This window comes from Geotrypetes seraphini, chromosome 7, assembly GCF_902459505.1.
Source record: "Geotrypetes seraphini chromosome 7, aGeoSer1.1, whole genome shotgun sequence".
Classification (NCBI taxonomy): Eukaryota; Metazoa; Chordata; class Amphibia; order Gymnophiona; family Dermophiidae; genus Geotrypetes; species Geotrypetes seraphini.
The window spans coordinates 99,668,095-99,691,354 of record NC_047090.1 but is presented as its reverse complement, the minus strand read 5'-3'; the positions used below and the strand labels follow the sequence as shown (position 1 = coordinate 99,691,354).

The 23,260-nt window shown below is 41.5% G+C and overlaps 1 protein-coding gene across 5 annotated transcripts in view; it reads left to right on the top strand.

Annotated features, from left to right (window-relative positions):
• PLEKHH1 (pleckstrin homology, MyTH4 and FERM domain containing H1) overlaps window positions 1–23,260 on the top strand; it is a 288,947-nt gene that overhangs the window by 134,345 nt on the left and 131,342 nt on the right. For all 5 annotated transcript variants that reach the window (XM_033951458.1, XM_033951455.1, XM_033951456.1 and 2 more), the window contains 3 exons: window positions 5,565–5,648; window positions 9,871–9,952; window positions 20,546–21,576. In XM_033951458.1, the coding sequence (XP_033807349.1) occupies window positions 5,565–5,648; window positions 9,871–9,952; window positions 20,546–21,576 (1,197 nt within the window). The remainder of the gene's footprint in view (window positions 1–5,564; window positions 5,649–9,870; window positions 9,953–20,545; window positions 21,577–23,260) is intronic.

Sequence of the window (23,260 nt, the reverse complement as noted above, 5' to 3'; positions counted from 1 at the left end):
TTCGACACACCACCAACTACCATACCACTCGTTAGAAGTGGATTCCTTTCTTTAAAAAAAGTGCACATCTCTAGAACCTATGCTAGTGCTCCCCTTGGCAAAGAGGGCAGTAAACTAGATAAGTTTGTTTGCAGAGTGTTCCAGGGCTCCATTCTCATGAGCTAAAAATCTTGAATTACACCTTCTATATGTCCTTCTAAATGAAGTCTCTTGTCCAGAGGATGTCTAGTTATGACAAGTTCGTACCCTCTAAAACATCTCTCGACATATCAGGCATCTCAAGCATGACCTCCTAGAAATCAGGAAAATACATGGCTCACTCTAAATATGATGACCTTTGATGGGTACAAGTGGATCGATTTTTCACTCTGTCAAAATTTACAAAGACTAGGGGACACTCGATGAAGTTACAGGGAAATACTTTTAAAACCAATAGAGGAAAAATGTTTTCACTCAGAGAATAGTTAAGCTCTAGAATGCATTGCCAGAGGTTGTTTCCAAGTTTTATTTAAAATTTGGTATACCGCTTAAAAAATTGTCTAAGCGGTGTACAAGATCATAACTATTAAACTCAAAGGGCAAAACATTAGGACAATAAGACTTAGGTGACATATAGAGACAAAAGGATTGGGAGAGAAGTACAATTTGTAATAGGAGAGAGAGAGACAAGAAAAGTCAACACAGAAGGAGGGGGAAATGCTCTTCCTTCTTCTTGAGGTCTAGCATCTACTTATCATAAGCATCCTTAAAAAGGAAGATCTTTAAGTTGGTTTTAAATCTATCCATAGATATTTCCTCCTGGAGATGTGAGGGCAAGGAGTTCCACACTGTAGGTGCTGTAACGGAGAAAATCTTCTTTCTGGTGGTATTGTAGAATAGATGTCGCGGGGAAGGAATAACCATAAGATGCTGGTTACCTGATCAAAGTGTTCTAGTTGGACAGTATGGGATAAAAAGTCTGTCTATAAATCCATGGGTGTATGTTAGTTTGGTTTTGTAGGTGAGTAGTAAAATTTAATAAGTAATTCGGTGTATAATCAGGAACCTGTGTGATTTTATAAGGAGTGGGGTAACGTGGTCAAATTTTTTTTTTTTTTTTTTGCATTATGGATTAGTTTCACCACTGTGTTTTGAATAATTTGTAATCTTCTTATTTCTTTATGGGTTAGTCCTTGATACAGGGAGTTGCAGTAATCGAGTTGCGATATTACCATGAAGTGTAATAATATATTGAGAGAAGAGGGTTCAAGTATTTATAAAAGCATTTTCTGACCACTGAGCTTATCTGTTGGTGGAAGGATAGTTCATCATTAATGATAACTCCAAGAATCTTTGTACTGTTAGTTATTTGAAGAGGAATGGATTTTAGACAGATGGGGGAGATGAGGGTTTTGTTTTTAATAGCAGAGATCATTCATTCCTTTTGATTTAGAGGGGTTTAGGAATAGCATAATTGTGGTGAGCCATTTTGTGATCTGTTCTAATTAATTGTTTTTGTTCTGAATGTCTTGTTTGGATTTATTGGGTGTAATAGCTGGATATCAGTGGCATAGCTGAATATTGTGGAACCGATTGATTGGGCAATTGTGAGAAGCGGGGAGGTGAAAATATGGTGGTAAGAGCAGATAGCGTAGCTGGTTTTAAGAAAGGTTTGGACAATTTCCTGGAGGAAAAGTCCATAGTCTGTTATTGAGAAAGACATGGGGGAAGCCACTGCTTGCCCTGGATCGGTAGCATGGAATATTGCTACTCCTTGGGTTTTGGCCAGGTACTAGTGACTTGGATTGGCCACCGTGAGAACGGGCTACTGAGCTTGATGGTCTGACCCAGTAAGGTTACTTCTTATGTTTTTATGTTGTGCCCGAAGAGGGAACGACTTATTTTACAGGTGATTCTCAGCATAATAGCATGCAAATTATATGCAAGCTATTTGTGCAGAGACTCAACAGTAAAGAGCAGGAGGAACTATGTGTCTGGAACTGGTTTAGTTACCATGTTAAGAACACGGTAAGCTTTGAGAATTTTGCCCTCACTCCTGTGGTGGATGGCACCCAGTCTCCTGTTTCAAGAACCACCTCATCAAAAGATTTTGATGACCAATGCTTCTATGTTAGGATGGGGAGCTCACTTAGATGGTCTCCACACTCAAGGATCTTGGAGTTCTACAGAGATTCGTTTTCACACCAGCCTTCTGGAACTATGAGCAATTTGCAATACCCTTTTCACATTTCAAGATCAACTCCTAAATCAAGTAGTACTTATTCGAACACACAACCAAGTAGCCATGTACTACGTGACAAAGCAGGGTGGAACAGGATCTCACCGCCTCTGCCAAGTGGCCATCCAAATCTGGTTCTTGGCCATTGCTTGCAACATTTTCATGAAAGCAGTCTACCTAGCAGGAAAACTGAATGTATTAGCCAACAAATTGAGCATAATTCTACAACCACATGAATGGTTGCTCAACATCTTCATCTTGCAACAGATATTTGTGACTTGTGGGACCCCAGAAGTGGACCTATTTGCTTCCCCCTACAATCACAATATCCCTCTTTTCCGCTCCAGGCTCCCAATCACCTGGAAATAGATGACTTTCTGCTTGACTGACAAGGCAAGTTCCTCTATGCATTTCCTCCAATCCCTTAAATCAAGACAACACTGCTCAAGCTTCACCAGGAACTAGCCACCATGATACTCAATGCACCTAGGTGGCCACGTCAACCTTGGTTTCCATTCCTGCAAAAGAGCAAACAAGAAACAATCACTCTGCAAATCTTTCCAACATTGCTGATGCAGAATCGGGGCTCTCTATTTCATCCTAATCTGTGTTCTTTAGCTCTCACAACATGGCATGTCTCTCCCAACCAGTAGATACTCTTTCGCTGTCTGCACCAGTGTCAGCTATCATTGAAGCTTCCAGGAAGCCTTCCACATGGCGATGCTACCGCTTCAAGTGGACTCGCATTTTAATGTGTTGTAGTGGCAAATCTGTGGGATCCAGTGACCTGTCCTATTCTGTCCTGTACTAGATTATCTCCTGCACCTCTCTAATTCTAGTCTAAAGACGACATTCAGTGAGAGTTCATCTCGGTGCTATAAGTGATTTTCACACACCACTGGACAACAAGCCTTTAGCAGCACATTCTGTGATTTCCAGATTCATGAAGAGCCTTACAACAATACCAAGCCGCCTCTGAAAACTCCTCCAGGTGACTTGGGACTCTTAATGTGTTGCTTTCAGCACACTTGAAACCTCCTTTTGAACCATTGTCTGCCTTCATTTCCTCAAGCATCTTACTTGGAAAGTGCTCTTCCTCACTGCTTTCACGTCAGCATACCGAAGTCAGTGAACTCCAGGTGCTAGTAGCAGATCCACCTTATACTACATTTTAACCTGACAAGGTGGTTCTTCAAACTCATCCAAAAATTCCTCCCAAAAGTTGTTTTGGAGTTTCTTTCTCAACCATGGCAAATATGTGCTGGCTTTGTTACTTGGATAGAACCAAGCCTCACAGAACTTCTACTTCAGCTATTTCTGTTATTTGACCCAAACAAGCTGGGAACTCCTGTAACCAAGAGAATACTTTCCTCTTGGATAGGCAGATTGTTTCTTGTTCTCCTATGCTCAGACCATTCTAATACGTTAGAGGGTCATGTTACTGCACATAAGGTGCGAGCCATGGCAACTTCAGTAAGCCCATCTATACTCCACTCCTATTGAGAACATCTGTACAGAAGCCACCTGGTCCTCGGTTCATACATCACAACCCACTACTGTTTGGAAAATGTAACCAGACAGGATAGTCAGTTTGGCCACAAAGTTCTCCAAGGTTTAATCTCTAATTAGAAGCCACTTACCCTCCAACTCTATTTATTAGCTGGGGAGTCCCCACAATGTGAAAATATGCTGCCTGCTTGTCCTGGGATAGAGACGTTTTTAATCTTTAGCTATGCATTAAAGTTCTTTTTAGGTCCTTCCTTAATTGTTAACTTTCCCCCCCCTATCGTTCTTTCCATTCATGTCTTCTCCTATATTCTAATAAATACAAATTGTAGTTCTGCCCTTCTTACCTTATGTATCTGTTAGTCTGTAAGTCTGTCAGTTAAACCCATTATATTTAATGACTAAATTGGTATATGCTTATACCTTTTTAAATTTGTAAATCGCCTTAGTAAAGTAAATAAGCGATTCATCAAGTCAAAATAAAACTTGAACTTGAAATTTGAACAGCAGGCAAATATTCTCACAACTCGTCCACCTCCCTTCTTGGCTTTGTTAATGAACTGATGGTCGTGTGAGCTGGAAGCGGGCAGGAAGTGAATTGCGCCATGCTCGGTATTGTATAATCTTTGATTTCTTAAGTAACAGTTCACTTGGATGATGTCACCTGTATGTGAGAATATCTGCCTGCTGTCCCTGGATAACACCTGTTACTGGTAAGGTAACTATGCTTTTATACTCCTTGAGAGCTTGCCCAGGTACTTGTGGCCTGTGTTGGCCACTGTTAAAAACAGGATACTGCGCTTGATGACCTTCAGTCTGTCCCAATATGCAATTCTTATTTCTGGTAGAATATGATTCCCTACGTGTCTGAATTTATAATTTTTTATTTTATTTTTTTTTTTAAAGTGAACTTTGGATTGTAGATATTTCATTCTTACCCATTAACTTCAGTCCCATTTCTAATTGTACAGAAGTAGCAGGGGTCTAATGACAACCCATCAATGAACTGAATGGAGGTCAGGAAAGACAGATTTTACTTAGAAAGGGTGCATAACTCTAAAGGGTTTGTAATTAAGTCCTCAGTTCCTGTTCCTCCCTTGCTAGACACTCCAGTAATAGATAAATTAATTAATGGACCATATAGCACTCTGTGCAGACCTCAATTCTTAGAAATGATTGATAGAGATGATATGGTACCAGTGTATTATCTCAATGTAAGAGCACCCGGCATAACAGCACTCCATGGCTTCATCATAGAAGCAGTATCTTCTTCCTTGATGAGGAACTGAAGGGAAGTAGCTGCTACATAGCAGAAAGAATGTGGTAGTATGAAGATAATAAGGTGCAGGTCGCCTCTATATTTTATTGGTTTGTACTTCTTATATAATGAGAGTTTTGCATGGGGGTATGTATTGTCGATGTTACCAATTGCTCCTGCAAGTCTGGTCTCTGTTACCAGCTCTGCACAGCAGCAATAGAGGGCAAAATCTTTTCATTTCATAGGACTCAAACCTCTCTTACCTCTTTTAGGGGTGACATTCAGATTTATGATCCTTTTTCCTGCAATTTCCAAGAAAGAGAAGTGGGTGGGGGGGGTTGTGGTGCTATAATTTCATACAGAGCTTCAACTTTGCATGTAAATCCTTAAGGCCCTCCAAACAACAAATCTGTTCCTTTTAATCCTGACCTACAGAAAATTCACTGAAGCATTTCAACAGGCTACAGTTCATGCTGCTTTAATAACAACTCTTTAGGCAGTAAGTACATGTGATATGAGTGATTAATATGGGTATAAATGCCTGAGCTTTCCCTAGTCCCATTAATCTCCTGTTTCCTCTAGATGCAGCTTCGGGCTCAGGAAGCCAAAGTCATTGAAGAGAAAGCAGCCAAAATAAAGGAATGGGTAACTTTCAAATTAAAGGAGGTAGGACTCTGTTAATCTCCAGTTCTGGTACCATGTAATTGAGGATAATGACATGCTGAGAAGGAGTTGCATACACAGTGCAACCAATAACTCTTTAAGCTGCATCTCTGAAACGTTCTGTTTGTTTCCTGTATCATTATGGATTGTCAGCTTTCCTACACTCTCCAGACTGGCAGACAGAGTTTTCCGGAAGGTGGCTTATCCTTAACTGGTCTTATCCTGATATTATGTGCTATGGAGATCTAGGGAGCCTATTATCCTGCAACCTGCGTGGGTCATGCTGGTCTTTATCTGCTGTCATTTACTATGGACCAGATTCACTAAACTCCCCTACCGATCCGATCCGGGTCCGATCCATGGCCGGGGGGTTGATTCATGACACGTCCTCATGCAAATGAGGACAATTGGAATCACACCCCCAACAGATTGCTGAATAGTGATCCTAACGCATGCGCAGATATTCTGTAGATGGTCTGTGCATGCTTCACAAGCCCGTGGGTTATAACCTGCTTTAAACCTGTGGGTTAAAACCACAGACTCGCACTGCGGGGAAGGCAAGGAGAGTCGGGGGCAGAAGCAGGGCGGTGATCAGGGTAGAGAGCAGGAGAGTCATGGGCAGAGAGCAGGGGTGGCGATCAGGGCAGAGAGCAGGAGAGTTGGGGAAGAGAGCAGGTTTACATGCCGTTTCCCCTCATTTGCATGCACGGATTGGATCAGATCGGAGATATGATCAGCCATGAGGTTAGGGAAATCGGGTTGGAGGAAAATCAGGTCGCAAAGTGGTCGGTACACAATCGATGTCCTTTGTGAATCTAGCCCTATGTTAGAAAATGGATTCTCTATAGGGTGAATTATCCAGTGATGATATACGTGGTCTTTCAAGACCTACTAAGGACCCTTTTTTATGGATTTGCATTTAGCCTAACATCTTGTCAGTGATAGTTTAAATCAAGTTACAATCAGGTTACAGTAGATATTTTTCTCTAGAGGGCTAATAATCCAAAAGGGGAATTTATAACTTGGTGACCAAGGTCAGGCACCAAATGTGCGCACATATTGTTGAATAATAGCAATAATGTGCATCAGAGGCGCTAATAATTGGCATTTATGTGCCTAGGTGCTATTCTGTAACATAAGCATCATAGTTGCTTAGGGGGTAAATTCAAAAAATATGGCCTAAAGTTAGGTGCCAAATATTTGGGCACTAAGCACTCATTCTATAATAGCAATTCTGCACTAATTGCCTTTATAGAAAAGTGGTGTAAGTCAACATTCAGGTGTCTAAATTTAAACAGGAGCAGTTGTACCATGTCAAAGGCTATTACAAATGCTTGCACCCAACTGTTGGCAGCAATGGTTGGTGCAGCAGCCTAAGAACCAGGGGAACTGGGTTCAATTCCCACTGCAGCTCCTTGTGACTCTGAGCAAGTCACATAGCCCTCCATTACCTAGGTGCAAAATAAGACCTGGATTCTCAAACTGGTTCTGATATTGGTGGCTGCCGTAAAAGTGGCCGCCGATCGCGTGTCAATCACACATCAGCACCAGTTTCTGAATCAAGCCGATGTGAAAGATAGGCACCTGAAATGTAGGCCTGGTTTTTCTGGGCCTACATTTCCAGTGCCTATATTCGCTGAATCATGCCTATGTAGGTGCTTTAGGCTGCCTAATGCCACTTCTGGTGTTGGCCACACCTACTTAGGCGTTTGGTGGCCTAAAGTTACCAGAGTGTTGAAGGGATAACTCTCATGGGATTATTTCTCTTTTGGGCCAACAGAAACCCCTAACATTAGTAGCACTATCTTCACCTGGTGCTGCAAGCTTGAAAGCTTTCCTTCTGTTACATATTGTTGAACCCTCTTGAGAAACAGATTCAAAGAACTTAAAACCACCACAAATGGAAAACGGATTCAAATGTGAGGGTGCTGCAGTTCAGCACTATGGCCTGAACCATGGACCAAACTCTTCATTAAAATGATTTTATTTGCAACTATTACTCCTGGGGGAATTCTGTGCAACAATTTGTAAAATTCTGCATGCAATGTTTAAAAATTCTTCATTGTTTTTTTTTTGCAGTGCTTTTGCACAGAGTTTCCCCATTATAAGGCCTGAAATTCCCTCCTGCCTTACAACTCCTCGGGCTCCAGCCTCTCCAGTTTCATCTTTCACTCCCACTGCAGTTCTCTCTCCCTCTGACTTCCAGCAAAACCCCTAATTCTGCCCCCATAGTCTTCTTCCACATATAATACCCCACCTCTCAGTCTCTTTACCCCGAGACATTCCTACTTCTCATTCTTTCTCCTCCTCTCCCCAGCTATCATTCTAGCTCTCCCACCCTTCCGATTGCACATCCTCATGCTTTAATTCCCCCTATGCCAGAGGCACAGTCTCAGCTTGTTCTTATTTATTTGTATAGATTTATTATCCGCCTTTATGAAAAGATTTACCCAAGACAGTTAATAAATCCAGAAAACAGTTGCATAGCTACAAAAGGGAGAGAGGGCCTTACGGTCCTTAAATTTTGGTTCGAGCCACTCCAAATTTGCAGCAGCATCTGTGGCATTAGCTGGTAAAGGCTTTCCCAACCCCCTTCCCAGTTGAAGAGCTCCTCTATCTGTAGTCTATACTTTCCCTGGACAGCTGCCACCATGCACTAGGCCTCCCCCCCCCCGCATGCATGTTTGGTTTTCACAAAACTGGGCATGCGGGGAGAGGGGGCAGACCTTTCCTGCATTTACTCTGTTTCATGGAAACTGCAGGCTGCGAATGAAGGAGAACTTCCATTGGTGGGCTTGGGGGTCATAGGGGGTGAAGAGCGGCAAGGGTACAGAGCCAGCGAGGTGGCAAAAAATTTGGGTCCCTCTAATGTTCAAGCCCCCCCCAAAGATCTGAGGTCTAGCTAGCCTGAGGTCTCTGTGGGGGAGAGGGAGAGAACAGCTAATGCTGGCAGCTTCATAGAATTCTGCACTTTCTGCAGGGATGGGGGAATTCTGTGCAAATTCTGTAATACATACAGAATTTCCCCAGGATTAAACTGTGTATAATTTCTGTAATGTATTTTTATATGACTTGCTTCTATTGGTAGAAACATTTTTAGACAATATTACTCAAAAGTTTGAGGTTAGCACATTATTGTTGAATAATAGCAATTATGTGCGTCAGAGGCGCTAATAATTGGCATTTACGTGCAAAGGTGCTGTTCTGTAACATAATCATCATAGTTGCTTAGGGGTGAATTCAATAAATATGGCCTAAAGTTAGGTGCCAAATATTTGGGCACTAAGCACTCATTCTATAATAGCAATTCTGCACTTAATTGCCTTTATAGAAAAGTGGTGTAAGTCAACATTCAGGTGTCTAAATTTAAACAGGAGCAGTTGTACCATGTCAAAGGCTATTACAAATGCTTGCACCCAACTGTTGGCAGCAATGGTTGGTGCAGCAGCCTAGGAACCAGGGGAACTGGGTTCAATTCCCACTGAAGCTCCTTGTGACTCTGAGCAAGTCACATAGCCCTCCGTTACCCAGGTGCAAAATAAGACCTGGATTCTCAAACTGGTTCTGATATTGGTGACTGCCATAAAAGTGCAGTTAGAACACTGCGGCTAGGTTGATCTTCGCAAAAAGCAAATTCGATCATGTTTCCCCACTTCTGTCAAAACCTCATTGGCTTCCGGTGATTTCTAGGATTCACTTTAAATGTACCTGTCTAATTTTCAAGATCCTACATGGCATTCTTCCTCCCCTAATCCCACTATCCTGGAATTCTTCGAGACCTGACACTACCAGATCTGCCCACAAACTCAAACTATCTTTCCCCTCGCTAAAAGACATCATGTATGCAGGTAAATTAGGGAAATCCCTTTTCTTCAAATTCACTGAGCTTTGGAATAACCTCCCTGCCCCGCTGTGGAAACTAGGCTCATTCCATTTATTCCGAAAGCATCTGAAAACCTGGCTTTTCTCCAAAACGTAAAGCTATCTATTTAAAATGTAAAGCTAGCTATCCTCTTCATAACCTCTAATTTCTTATTATGTCCTTCCCTCATTTATTGAATTACCTGTAAACCGTGCCAAGCTCTATCTTTATGGAGATGATGCGGTATACAAACTTAAGGTTTAGTTTAGTTTAGCAGCCATGGTTGGTTAAAGCCTTTGCCTTAATGCCTAGCACACTAATGCACACAGCGATGTAATTTTTGTTATTGTGTATTACAAATAGCTGGAAATAGAGAACTGTCATCTGAAAATCTACAATCAGAAGCAGATGGAACAAATCCAGACACTTGAGGAAATGCTGCAAGGTAAACAGTTTCTCATTTTATTTGTTGTCTGCCAAAACAGCCTATACAAATACATCATTCATAAAGCTTCACACACTATATGAAGAAGAACCAAAGAGTTTCTAAAAGGAAGACAGTCTTTATGTGAGACTTTGTTGGCTGTGCCTAGCAGAAATTAGTGTTATTATAGTATATAAAAATTCAGTTATATCTATAGTCTGGGGGTTCTCAACTCAGTCTTTGGGACACACCAAGCCAGTCAGGTTTTCAGGACATCATCAATGACTATATGTATACGACAAATTTACAAGCATCACCTTCACTTTGTACAAATTTGTTCATGTCTATTAATGTTGGATATCCTGAAAATCTGTCTGGCCCAGTGTGTCCTGAGGACTTCGTTGAGAACCCCTGCTATAGGCCTTTATAAGTACTGGTGACTAGCTGAGTGCATGTTTTATACTGGTATACTAGGGCACTCTCTAAAGTTAAAAGGGGATAGATTCCGTACAAACGTAAGGAAGTTCTTCTTCACCCAGAGAGTGGTAGAAATCTGGAAGGCTCTTCCAGAGGATAGGGGAAAACACCCTCCAGGGATTCAAGACAAAGTTAGACAACTTCCTGCTGAACCAAAACGTACGCAGGTAAGGCTAGACTCAGTTAGGGCACTGGTCTTTGACCTAAGGGCCGCCACGGGAGCAGACTGCTGGGCACGATGGACCACATGGTCTGACCAAGCAGTGGCAATTCTTATGTTCTTATAGAAATAATTAATAGTAGTAGTAGTAGTAGTAGTAGTAGTAGTAGTAGTAGTACATGGAAGGTGATAGATGACAGCTGTCCTGTTTCACCACTGCTGAAATGCTGGGCTCAGAATGATGCATTCTAAAGTGCCAGAGTTACTCATGTGGAAAGGACTAGAATTTTCTGTCCCATTAAACAGTGTTTCCCAAGTCATTCCTGGGGTACCCCTTTATCATAAGCACATATTCACTTGGCAAATATTCAAGTTACACAGCGCTGTACTGAGCAACTGGACTCCCAAATTAATTAACCAAAACAAGCCTCAGACAAATAAGCAGGACATTCAAGTCCAAGCTGGATAGGTTTTTCTCAAATTTGTTGTTGAGTTGGTTTAGGTTTTTTTTTTACTGTGCTCTCCCGTATGCAAGAGGAGGCTATGATTATCAGACTTTAAGCCTGTGTAGCTTTGACTATCAAGTGCCGACTTGGGTGGGTTTTTAGATGTGTTTAAGTTTTAATTATGAGCCCCATAACCTCTAGCTCTTTAATGAGTTAAATGCCCAGTATTAGCTGTATAAGTTTTAAAATAACATATAGCAAAATTTATTTTTCACTCTCCACTGACAAATGCATAATTCAATCTGAAAATCAACCTCAATATTTTTTAGATGTTTTTATATATTAGGGTTTTTTTCAACATTCTACCTATTTTAATAAAGTAACACAAATATTAAGGCTCTTATTTTAAAGTGCACTTTTTTGTGTGAGCTAATTTTCATGTACTTCTATTCATTTGTATTATAAAAAATTCTGTCTTAAAGAAAACTTCACACAGAGACCGTTATCCCAAAAGGGTCATATTACTGAGGTACATATTAGAAAGGGTCAAGTGATTTAAAATGAGCATGACAAAAATCATACAGTGAATTGTTCTAAAGAAGATCTGAAAGTTTATTTATTTCATCTCATTTCTTTATTTTATTTATCTATATAGCTTCTTATATACCATCTGCATCCTATCATCAAAGTGTAGGCTTGTCTTTATTTATTTATTTTGTAAAATTGACCTATGCATCACATTATACAGTGGATGCGTTTATGGAAACCTGACCCTTAGCAGTAGTACTGTCGAGACCACTGCTAGAGGTCGCTGATATCATTTTTTGTAGGTAAGGGCAGGAGCCACTGGGAATCAAATCCTATCTGTACCACCAGAAACCAGAGATTTTGTGAAAGGTAGGACCAGGGAGGGGGCTTAAATTGGGGATGGCACACTTTCAAGTTGTGGTTTGAGCCAATAGGGGAGCATTTCTATTGGGTGGGTCTACCAGGGGCTGTGGTACAATTGGGGCAATTATTGCTTTGGGGGTAGCCCATGAGGAGCTTTCAACCTGGAGAGGGTGGATGCTCTGGCACCTCTATGGTTTTGGTCATTGACCACCTTTATTTACTATACCTCCATCAATACAATTATCTAAGTCAGTCATTCTCAACCCAGTCCCTCAGGGCACACCTATGTCCCACTGGGTTTTCAGGATATCCACAATGAATATTCATGAGTTAGATTTGCATGCAATTGAGGCAGTACATGCACTTCTATGCATATTCATTGTGGATATCCTGAAACCCCGATGGGACTAGGTGTGCCTCGAGGACTGGGTTGGGAATTGCTGATCTAGTGGTTTACAAAATGTATACAAGGAAGAAGGACAAACAAGGAAAAGGAAAACACAAAAGGAAACCTAAGTAACATCGTAGCAACAAATTATGAAATAAATAATTATATTAGTTTTGTTATATTGACTAAGGCACAAAAAGAGGTAGTTTATAAAATGAGCTGCACATCAAGGAACTCAACCAGTGCTGAATCGCCCATCAGACTGAAGGAAAATGCCTCAACATCTCTAATCTGAAGTAGAGAATGACATAGGGATGAATTTTTCTCCGTCCCCGCAGAAACTCCTTTTCCTGTCCCTTCCCGTCCCAGCAAGTTCTTTTCCTGCTCCTGCCCCATTCTTACAAGCTCTGTCCTCATCTGCACAAGCTTCAAACACTTTAAAATCATAAGTGTTTGAGGCTTGTGCGGTTAAGGCGGAGCTTACAGGAATGGGGCAGGGACAGCAACAGCAACAAAAACTCACTGGGACAGGATGGGGAAATTGAGTTCTTTGTTGTAAGATATGTAAGAAAGGTTGTATTAAGAAATTTAAAGTGTGTTGTTTTTATTTTAGATGTTAGGATTTATTTATTTTTATTTATATCTTGTAACCCTCATAGATCTTGGATATGCGGGATATAAATGTTTAGATAAATAAATTCCTCCCTTCATCCAGTACAGCATGCTGTTTCATAGCTCACACAACCTTTGCTTAGCATGTGAAAAGGGGCAGGTTTAGGTCAGAGGAAGACAAGTATGCTCTGTGATTTCATTATCAGTTTCACAGTATGTGTGTTAAAGCATATGCTCTGCACCTGTGGCTTGCATAGATTTTCAAAGGGAAACCCAGTAGAGCATCTGTCCTTTGAAAGTGAGCTTGCATTGCATGTCCTGTAGTTCCTTAGCACCACAGGTTAGCAGTCTAGCTGTAGGATTTGAATATTAGCCCCAGTAAGTTCAAGTCTTTACTGTGAAGTCATGCCACAGAGAAAAAGCCAACCATCTGATACACTAATACAGCATTATATATACTTCTGAATTTAAAAAAAATCATAAAAATGCTAAATTCCATTGCCTTCCCTTTTTTAACCCAGTATGATTACTTCATTACAGCTACCCAGGGATTTTTTTTACCCTTATTTTAGATATCCTTCCTCCCCAGTAAACAGCTGGTCTGGTCTTGTCCATAGTCCCTGCCTGGGCCTATGGATAAGAGCTCTTTTGAGCCCCACAGTCAAGGGCCCAGAATCCAGCCACTAGGTGTCACCTTTAAGTAATGGCATAGCTGCCTTCTTTCTGGGGCTTTGAAAGCTACCTCTGCAACAACCATAGTCCCTGCCAACCCCAGGAATGGAAGCTCCTGACTGGTGACCTTGCACATGGCAGTGGTAACCACCTGAGCCAATAGTCTCTTTTCCCATTTTTCCTGACCAAACTACAAACAAACCAAGATCATTTCAGTCATCCAATGATGCTGTCAATCCTTAGAAAGCACTATGGGAGAACCAGCCAGTCAGACTCTTCTATAGGTGCTATTTCCTAAGGTGCTATTTACAGTACAATATTTTATTTACTGAACCATAAATCAAAGAATAAACAATATGATTCATATTATGACTACAAATAAAGGTAGATGATGCAAGCCTCACAGATGTCAAGATACAGTGAGGCACCAGAGGACCAGATGCAATAATATAAAATATTTTTGCATACATATAAAATCCACAAGTTGATATGACTCAATAATAATAAAGTTGATGTGACTCAACATGGCATGTTTTGTCAACTCTGGTCATCAGGTCTGAATAAAGAAGCACCATTGGTTCTTGCTGCTTCGTTGAGAATCTATCAGCCATCATGTAAATTGCGATCGTCAGATAAAAGTTTTGGTTGATGTTCTGTCCTTTAAGCATAGTAGTATATTTCAAGAATGCTTTGAGTCAAATTGGTAGTGCTAGCTTTGGAATTGTCATCCTTTCAACTTAAGAAATATGAAATATTTTAGGTATTCTGCAGTTTAGAAAACAACTTCAGACTTTTATGTTTGATTTAGCTTTTAAATTAGTTATTTTATTTATATCTGTTTTGATTTTATAAAAATTGCTGTTTTAAATTTTTATGTTTTTATTGAATTTGTTAACAAAAAGTTTTGAAATCTGATGATCTTATCTGAGTTTTGTTATTATTGTTATTGTTATGCTATTTGTGATTTTGATGCAGTTCATTTTAATTTTAAGACAGTACATATGTATTTTAGTTACCTGCCCAGATCTGTGGATAGTTCAGGCTATAAATGTTTAAAATACATAAATAAAAAGCTATAAGCTTGTTCTGATGATACTGTAAATGCTTTTTTGTCCATTAGCGAGATTGAAAAACTCCTGACTCAGGCAGAGTTGCCAAAACATGGCCATGTGAGTCATATCAGACTTGCGATTATGTAATCTGCCTAGAATAATATAGAAAGAACAGAAAATAAATATTGAAGTAAAATAAAGTAATTAATTAATCAATATTGATTTAGCCTTCAATGCATAACCTTACTCCCTAATGCTGACCACCCTAGCCAGCATATTAACCATCCCCCACCCCGTAACTATCTCCACCCTGGCATTCTGTTTGTCTTGTCTGTTTTAGATTGTAAGCTCTTATGAGCAGGGACTATCTTCTGTACAGCGCTGCATACGTCTGGAGGTGCTCTAGAAATAATTAGTAGTTGTAGTAGTTTTTTGTATTGTATATCATTGCATATGATCCTCTGGTGCCTTACTGTATCTTGACTGCCTCATATTATGAATAGGCCATAAGAACATAAGTAGTGCCTCTGCCGGGTCAGACCAGAGGTCCATCCCGCCCAGCAGTCCGCCCCGCGGCGGCCCAACAGGTCCATGACCTGCCTTAATCACCAGAAGGGGCCCCCTTGCTCCCTAGGTTTCTCATCGAAGTCCTATCTTCCCATCAATGTCCTAACCCTCCGGCCTTGCACCTGCACGACCTGGTGAGCTGTCTATACTTATGCAACACCCCAGCACCTCCCTCAGTACCCCACGATCCCCTTTTCCCTCAGGAATCTGTCCAATCCCTGTTTGAATCCCTGTACTGTACTCTGCCGGATCACTTCCTCCGGGAGCGCATTCCATTTGTCCACGACCCTTTGGGTGAAGAAAAACTTCCTTGCATTTGATTTGAACCTATCTCCCTTCAGTTTCTCTGAGTGCCCCCTTGTACCTGTCGTCCCTTTTAGTCTGAAGAACCTGTCCCTGTCCACCCTCTCTATGCCCCTAAGTATTTTGAAGGTCTCTATCATATCCCCCCTGAGCCTCCTTTTTTCCAGAGAGAAGAGCCCCAGTTTATCCAGCCTCTCAGCATATGGGAAGTTTTCCAGCCCTCTTACCAGTTTCGTTGCCCTCCTTTGGACTCTCTCAAGAACTGCCATGTCCTTCTTGAGGTGCGGCGACCAATATTGAACGCAGTATTCCAGATGTGGGCGCACCATCGCTCGATACAGCGGCATGATGACTTCCCGCGTCCTGGTTGATATGCCCCTCTTGATGATGCCCAGCATCCTGTTGGCTTTCTTCGAGGCTGCTGCACACTGTGCGGATGGTTTCATGGATGGATCCACTAGCACACCCAAGTCTCTCTCAAGTCCTGTGTCTTCCAGCAATCTCCCCCCCATTTTATACTCGAACAACGGGTTCTTTTTCCCTATGTGCATGACCTTGCATTTATCTACGTTAAAGCGCATTTGCCATTTGTTTGCCCAGTCCTCCAGCTTATCGAGGTCCCTTTGCAGTTCCTCACACTCCTCCCTGGTCCTAACTCTGGCGCAGAGCTTGGTATCGTCTGCAAATTTTATAACCTCACACTTTGCCTCCGTTTCCAGGTCATTGATAAATATGTTGAAGAGTAGCGGCCCCAGCACCGATCCCTGCGGCACACCGCTCGTGACTCCCCGCCAGTCAGAATATTGGCCCTTTACTCCGACCCTCTGTAGTCTACCTGACAGCCAGTGCTTGATCCATCTGTGTACATCCCCGCCCACCCCGTGGTTCCACAGCTTCCTAAGCAGCCTTTCATGTGGCACCTTGTCAAAGGCCTTTTGAAAATCGAGGTAAATGATGTCTATGGGTTCCCCTTTGTCCACCTGACTGCTTATTCCCTCAAAGAAGTACAGAAGGTTTGTCAGGCACGACCTTCCCTTACAGAATCCGTGCTGGCTTGTCCGCAGTAGGCCATTTTTCTCGATGTGCTCGCAAATGCTGTCCTTGATCATTGCTTCCACCATCTTCCCTATAACTGAAGTCAGGCTCACCGGCCTGTAGTTCCCGGGGTCACCTCTCGATCCCTTCTTAAAGATAGGTGTGACATTCGCCAGTTTCCAGTCCTCTGGTACCTCTCCAGTTTTCAAGGATAGGTTGCAAACATGCTGGATTGCGCCCGCTATTTCCTGACTTAGTTCCTTTAGAACCCTTGGGTGGATCCCGTCCGGTCCCGGTGATTTGCCGCTTTTCAGTCTGTCAATCTGCTTGAGGACATCCTCCCGACTTACCTCTATATGCCCCAATCTTTTGGCCTGCTCCCCACTCATGATTTTCAAATGTTAATTCATAGAGGACATAAAGAATCCTATAACAGGAAGATGCATGAGAGTAATTTGCATCTGTTGTATGCAAATATTTCTCATATATGCTCATTAGGGGTATCCTGAATAACACCTGTGGGAAGCCTTTAAGGACTGGGAATGAAGACCAATGAGAACTCAATGCTTTTCATAATAGGAACAATTTTCAAACTAGAGAGTTGCAAAGGGACAGCAGGGGGATCTTGGGGGTCAGGAGCATGGACCTCTCAGGGATGCTGCCAGCTCAACCCTAAAATGCCCCCACTCCCTCCATTCTGCCATATTTAAGGTAGCCCCCTGGCCTACAGAGGTACCTGGTGGTCCATCAGGGGTCTTTGAGGTAGGATCGCAGCGCCTCCTTGTGACTGCCTTCTAAAATAACTGCTGTGACCTTTCCTGGGTGCTCGCAGCATTTCCAGTAATACTGCAAGAGGTCACGGCAACCATTTTAGAAGGCAGCCACAAAGAGGTAGAAGCAAAAGACCCCTGCTGGACCACCAGGTACTTTGGTAGATCTGGGGGGCAGAAGAGCTACAGGTTCCCCTAGCCCATGCAGTAACTCTTTCCTCCCAGTGTATGCAATATCTGTTTACCTCTCTTCCTACCCACACTGAGTCAATGCAGTGTCTTAGCAGACTTTGTCTTCAGGCTGCCGGCAGCGTTCCTTCTCTCCTCCATACTACCGGAAGCTGACCCAAAGCCTTTCCTCTCATGCGTTTGCGTCAGAGGGAGGGCTTCCCTCTTATTGAATCAGAGGGAAGGTTTCAGGGTCAACTGCTGGTGGCCTGAAAAGAGCAAACAAGTGCACCGAAGGAAGGTACCATCTCCGAACAAAGATGAGTCCAGAGGGGATCCCCATGGAATCCCTGCGGACTCTGCAGGATTCCCATGGTCCCTGTTCCCGTGCAGCTCTATATTTCAAACTATCTCCATAGGGAGAAAGACTTTGTATATTTTTTACCCACCAACTTTGCACCAATTTTCAAAGCCTAAAAATGTATGCATACTTTCACTTTGATACTTTCCCTAGCTACAAAATAAGTGTGGCTGCTTGCACCTTCTTTTGCTATCATACTGTAGTATGTGCAAGGATTTGAAAATACTTTCTGCATTCATGCTTCTCCTCTCAATGTAGCTAAAAGAATGTAGTGTTGCATCCCATGTGTTAATCTTTAGCTGCAGTGAGGTTGAGTGATTTTCAGACATATGGGGTCTAATATTCAGAAAATACTGAGCTCTTAAATTTATGCTCCTAAGTTAGGTTCATAAATTTGTGCCTTATTTTCAGCCAAGCTTAGAACATCCTATTCAGTTTTTTTAAATCAGGCTGGTGATGAGACTGTCTCTGTCATAACTTCCTGCTAATTGCATCTCTTGGTGATCTCTCTCTCCATTCATAACATCAAATAGAGACTTGGAAATTGATGCTTCTGTTTGCATATCATTCATCTTTACCATTATGTCTGGTTTTTTGGCATCAAACATTTTATCAGCTGAAGTAGGAGTGTCCCATGTGATCACAACTTCTTCATTCTCTGTACTTGGCAGGGTCACAGTGTTTCTCTGATACTATTATATTATAATGTAATGTTTCCATAGTTTCTAGTGGATGAGTCACGCTGTCTTATTGTGTGCTTCTGTATGCAGGCTGCCCAAACTTAGCTTATCACATCCAGCCACAAAATGGGAACTGTCTCCTGTTCTGTAGAATTTGCATGTGTTCATTTTTCCCACTTTTTTAATGCTTATTTTATGTGATCTGAGGTATAATCTACTGCTTTGAGCAAAGTTATCAGTCTTGTCTTCTTTAGATTGACCTTAATCTCTTTTTGACCATTTCTACATCAAGTTCACAGCTTAGGGGTTGAATTAGATGCTAGTTTAACCTTTGAGAATCATATTTCACATATAGTTATTCCTTGTTTCTACTATCTTTGCCAGTTCAGTAGCATATGTTTCTATTTTTCTCAGTCTGATCTGGCTTAATTGATTTATGCTTATGAAAGCAGTATAAGAAATATATATATATATATATATTATATTAAACTTACCTGGGAGGGCTCCAAGGCTGCCGTGATCTAAATGCAGGGCCTGGAGCTGATAGAGGCTTGTTCCTTGCGTGGTTTTGTTTTCTTTTATTTTTAGCTATGCTGGCTACCAGGAGGGAAGGCAGGCAGACAGTTTTCATTTTCCGGTGGTGCAGCAAACAGCTGATTTACCAGCCATCGAAGGGAAGAGAGCAGAAGCGCACCTGGTGCATGCGCAGTAGGATGTGCATGTGCCAAAGATAAATAAGGCCTTACTGGTGCGCCAGTAATATGTGTCAGTAACGAGGGGAGTGCGGGAGCGCGCCCAAGGATAGAAATTAAGTTTCAAGTTTCTTTATTTTTGATATACCGTCTATCAAAATAAGTGTCTAAACTGTGTACAATATAAAAAGATTGCAAAAAACAATTAAAAATAAATAAAAGCAGTATTTTGTCAGATATTAAAAATCCTAGACGAATTCAGGTTAACGTACATGAAACAGAAGGAAAGTAGGGGAGGGAAAGGTTGTTTAAAATACATCAAAGTAAAATTAATAAAAAGAGGACGGTGAATGGGGAGTGGCAAAACATTAGAATGGGAATCGCTTCAGAAGAAGCATTTGATGTTTCAAAGCTTCACAAGAATCAAGGGATTAAGAGGCAGAAGCTGATTCTAAAGAGTAAAGGCTTCTTTAAAGAGGAAAGTTTTAAGTTTGGCCAGGAAAAGCAAAGAGGGACCCAGACAAGCTTACATAGGGCCCTGAAGGACCACTGCTGGAGACATTCTGCGGCTAGGGCCTGGTCAGGCAATGGCTAGGTCCTGAAGAGAAAAGGTAGGTATCAGAGAGCCTGGCTGTTTTGGGAGGTCTAGTAGTGGCAGGGTGGGGTGAGCCGAAGACTCGGAGAAAGAACCCGGATTGGAGGGAAGTGCTCTAGGGGCTGTAGGTGGCTCAGTAGGCCACATGGGTGCGTGGAAGCAGTGGGTAATGCCACAAGTTCAAGTTAAGGGCCCTCAAGCCAAAATTGCAAAAAGGGCTTCCAGAACAGGGGCTCTATCTCAGAAGATCCGGCAGTGACTGCAAATGGGCTGCTTTCTTGGGTACCTCTCCACTGCAGGGACTGTATAGGCAGAATTTATGCTACTGCCTAGGGGCTTTATTTAGAGTGTCCACATCTTACAGAAGCTTACTACAAAGTCTAAGGATTCGAGGAAGCATAAAGGCGGTAATTTTCAGTTGTCTATGGGTAGTTTCAGAGTCTACAGATTGATTTTCCCATGGATTCTTAACCAGCTCTGAAAGGGAAAACATGTGCATATTTTCCTTTTTGAAATTTGACCAGAGAAAACGTACCAGCAATGATTAATACCTTTGTTTTATGCAGGTTCTTTTTCCAGTCAGAATGTGTAGTTTTGAAAATGTAGACTTACACATTTTGTTGCATTCCCTGCCCTAACTCCTCTCAGGGGATTGCCTTCACTCAGTTTTCAAATAGGTCTTTGAAAGTGTCCCCACAGAAATCTGGACAATGAAGTAATGCAGCTGTTCTATGTTTTCTTCTAGGCGTGACGAGCATCCCCACCATTGAGTCCCTCCGTAGCTGTGGCCTTTTGTTACCTGATATGCTGCTCACATCAAGGTCTGAACAATCCAGCCAAGTTCCTAAATTACTCTTTGCAGGTGAAAAGCAAGCTTCCCAAGAACGTGCAGAAGGTACCCATCACAGGTCAAGTAAGGCTGTAGGAGATGAAAATGTAGCCTTAGAATGCATTAGTAAGACAGCTTCTGCACAGAGCCCGACAAGATCAAGGACTGGGGCCTTGCCCACAAATTCTGTTACTGATATGAAAAATGGAGGGGTAGCTGTAAGCTTGGACAGTGCTTCTGAATTACATAACATTTCTTTGGACCCACCGACTGAGCTCACCGTGGCATCAATGAGAGTGATCAAAGAAACACTTATTTTCAAATCTTCCTCAAAAAGCAAAAGCAGCTCCAGTTCCTCCAGCTGTACAAACAAGACTTCTGACTTGGGTAACTCTTCAGATGAACTTAGTAGCAAGTTTCGGTCTCAGAGACTGGACTCCTCTTCCTCTTCCGGAGAAATGAACTTATCTAGTCCAACCTTGACTCCCATTTTTACACCAAAACATTCTTCTCCCTCTGTGACTGTGCCTTTGGTGTCATCCTTCCAGCTTGGCTTTCCAACAAGGGAATTGAACTTGGGTAATAGCATGACTTTGCCAAAAGTCAGGACCCCCACCACACCCAGAGATAGTATCCAACTAGCCAAGAAACATTACAGCCAACCTCAGCCTGGTGGAGCAGATCATTTTCATCACATTGTAAACATTGATATCTGTTCTTTTAAGCCCATAGTATTACCACCACAAACAGTGCAGGTAGAAGAGACAGACATTGATGATGTCCCAGAGAAGATGGAAACAGAAGAGGATGAAAGTGAACCTGTAACAGAGGTTGTCTTTCAGCAACTTAGTACAGGATACAAAGATGATATGAATCTAGAGGCTGAAGTTACAATGGAACCTGGAAGCAAACCTCCCACTCCACCGCTACATAGGTTTCCATCTTGGGTAAGAGGCTTATCAAATATATTTTTAAAGAGATCCCAAGTTTCTTTACTATCAAATTACTCAGTACTTCACGAACCATTGAGTCTTGGGAAGTATGTCAGGAAAGCTATTTTTAAAAATATTTCCATAATTTTATGGTCAGTTCTGCAAACCATCTAACTACCTAACTACAAAGTCAGATGGTTAGATCAAAGGCTTTCAAACTGGTCCCAGTAAAAGGGCAATGTTATAAATAGGTACCCATATTTATGCACCACATGAATGTGTAAAAGTACAGAATACTAGCATTTTTGTAGGTACATGTACACTTAACCCATATATTAAAAGGAATCAAGTCAATTTGTAAACCTTCACACTCCTTTCCATACTTACTAACTGCAATATGGAATGGACTAGCACTTCAAATTAGATCGTGTTTATCTCTTCAGATCTTTCACAAAACTTTAAAAACCACTATGTTTCATCGCTTTTTAGGCTATAGCTCTGATGAATGTTAATGGATCTTTCTTTGTGATCTAATTATGTAAACCGAATCGAGCTCCTATTTTTAGGAGATGATTCTGTAAATAAGACTAAGAATTAGATTAGATTAGATATACATGACTGCAGGTTACTAAGCGCTGTTCTGTAAGGATGTGTGTAAGTGGCTTGATATATAAATGCAATGGACATATTCACATGGTTGGAAGATCCTAAGGCTCTGATTGGCTTGACCAATTGGCTTGGACAACTATATAGGATCCCTATGGGAATGAAAGGGAGAGTGGGGATGGCATGGATGGTCTTTATCTGCTTTCATTTTTCTATGCTTATGTTTTGCAGCAAGCTTTTTTCCCACATTAAGCACGCATTAGTGCTTAATGCGGTTTAGTAAAAGGGCCATTCAGCTGAATACCTGATAAAATTGATCTAGATGAGGTATTATTGGTGAGAGAGTCAATGACAGTCCTGGGAGTAAAATTGGACCCAGGACTTACAATGAGTTGTCAAGTGGTAAAGTATGCTTTGCACAGATGCATTTATTGTATCGTTTAAAACCAATGCTGTCACCAGTTGACTTTCGTGCTGTTGTACAAGCTATGATTTTGTCACGGCTGGATTACTGCAATGTCCTTTATCTGGGAATAACTAAAACCAGGTGCAGGACATTGCAGGTGATCCAGAACGATGCGGCCAGATTGATAACTGGAACGCCAAGATATGAGCATATTACCCCATATATCTGACAACTGCATTGGCTACCAGTTATATTTAGAATCCAATATAAAGCAATTATGCTATGTCATCAATTTCTATGTGGCACGATTCCCAAATTTTTTAAGTGTTTGATGTCTGGTTACAAACCATCAAGATCATTGTGTTCTGAAAATTCAGCACTGTTGAAAACAAAGGCCAATCCCCAGTATGTGGAAATGAATGCTATAACCTTTTCATGTTTAGAAGTAAAACTGTGGAATGGCCTTGTTGGCCAAATTCGGAAATGTGGTGATAGGAGTTGATTCAGGAAACTGCTGAAAAAGCAATTATTTGTTGATGCATTTATATGAGAATTTGACCTATTGTAAGGATTGAATCTTTCTGCTTTTGCTTTTATCTGTTCATACCTGTTTCAATATTTTATGTATATAATTTTATTGTAAACCGTTTTGGAATAAAACGGTATAGAAATTTAAAAAATAAATGA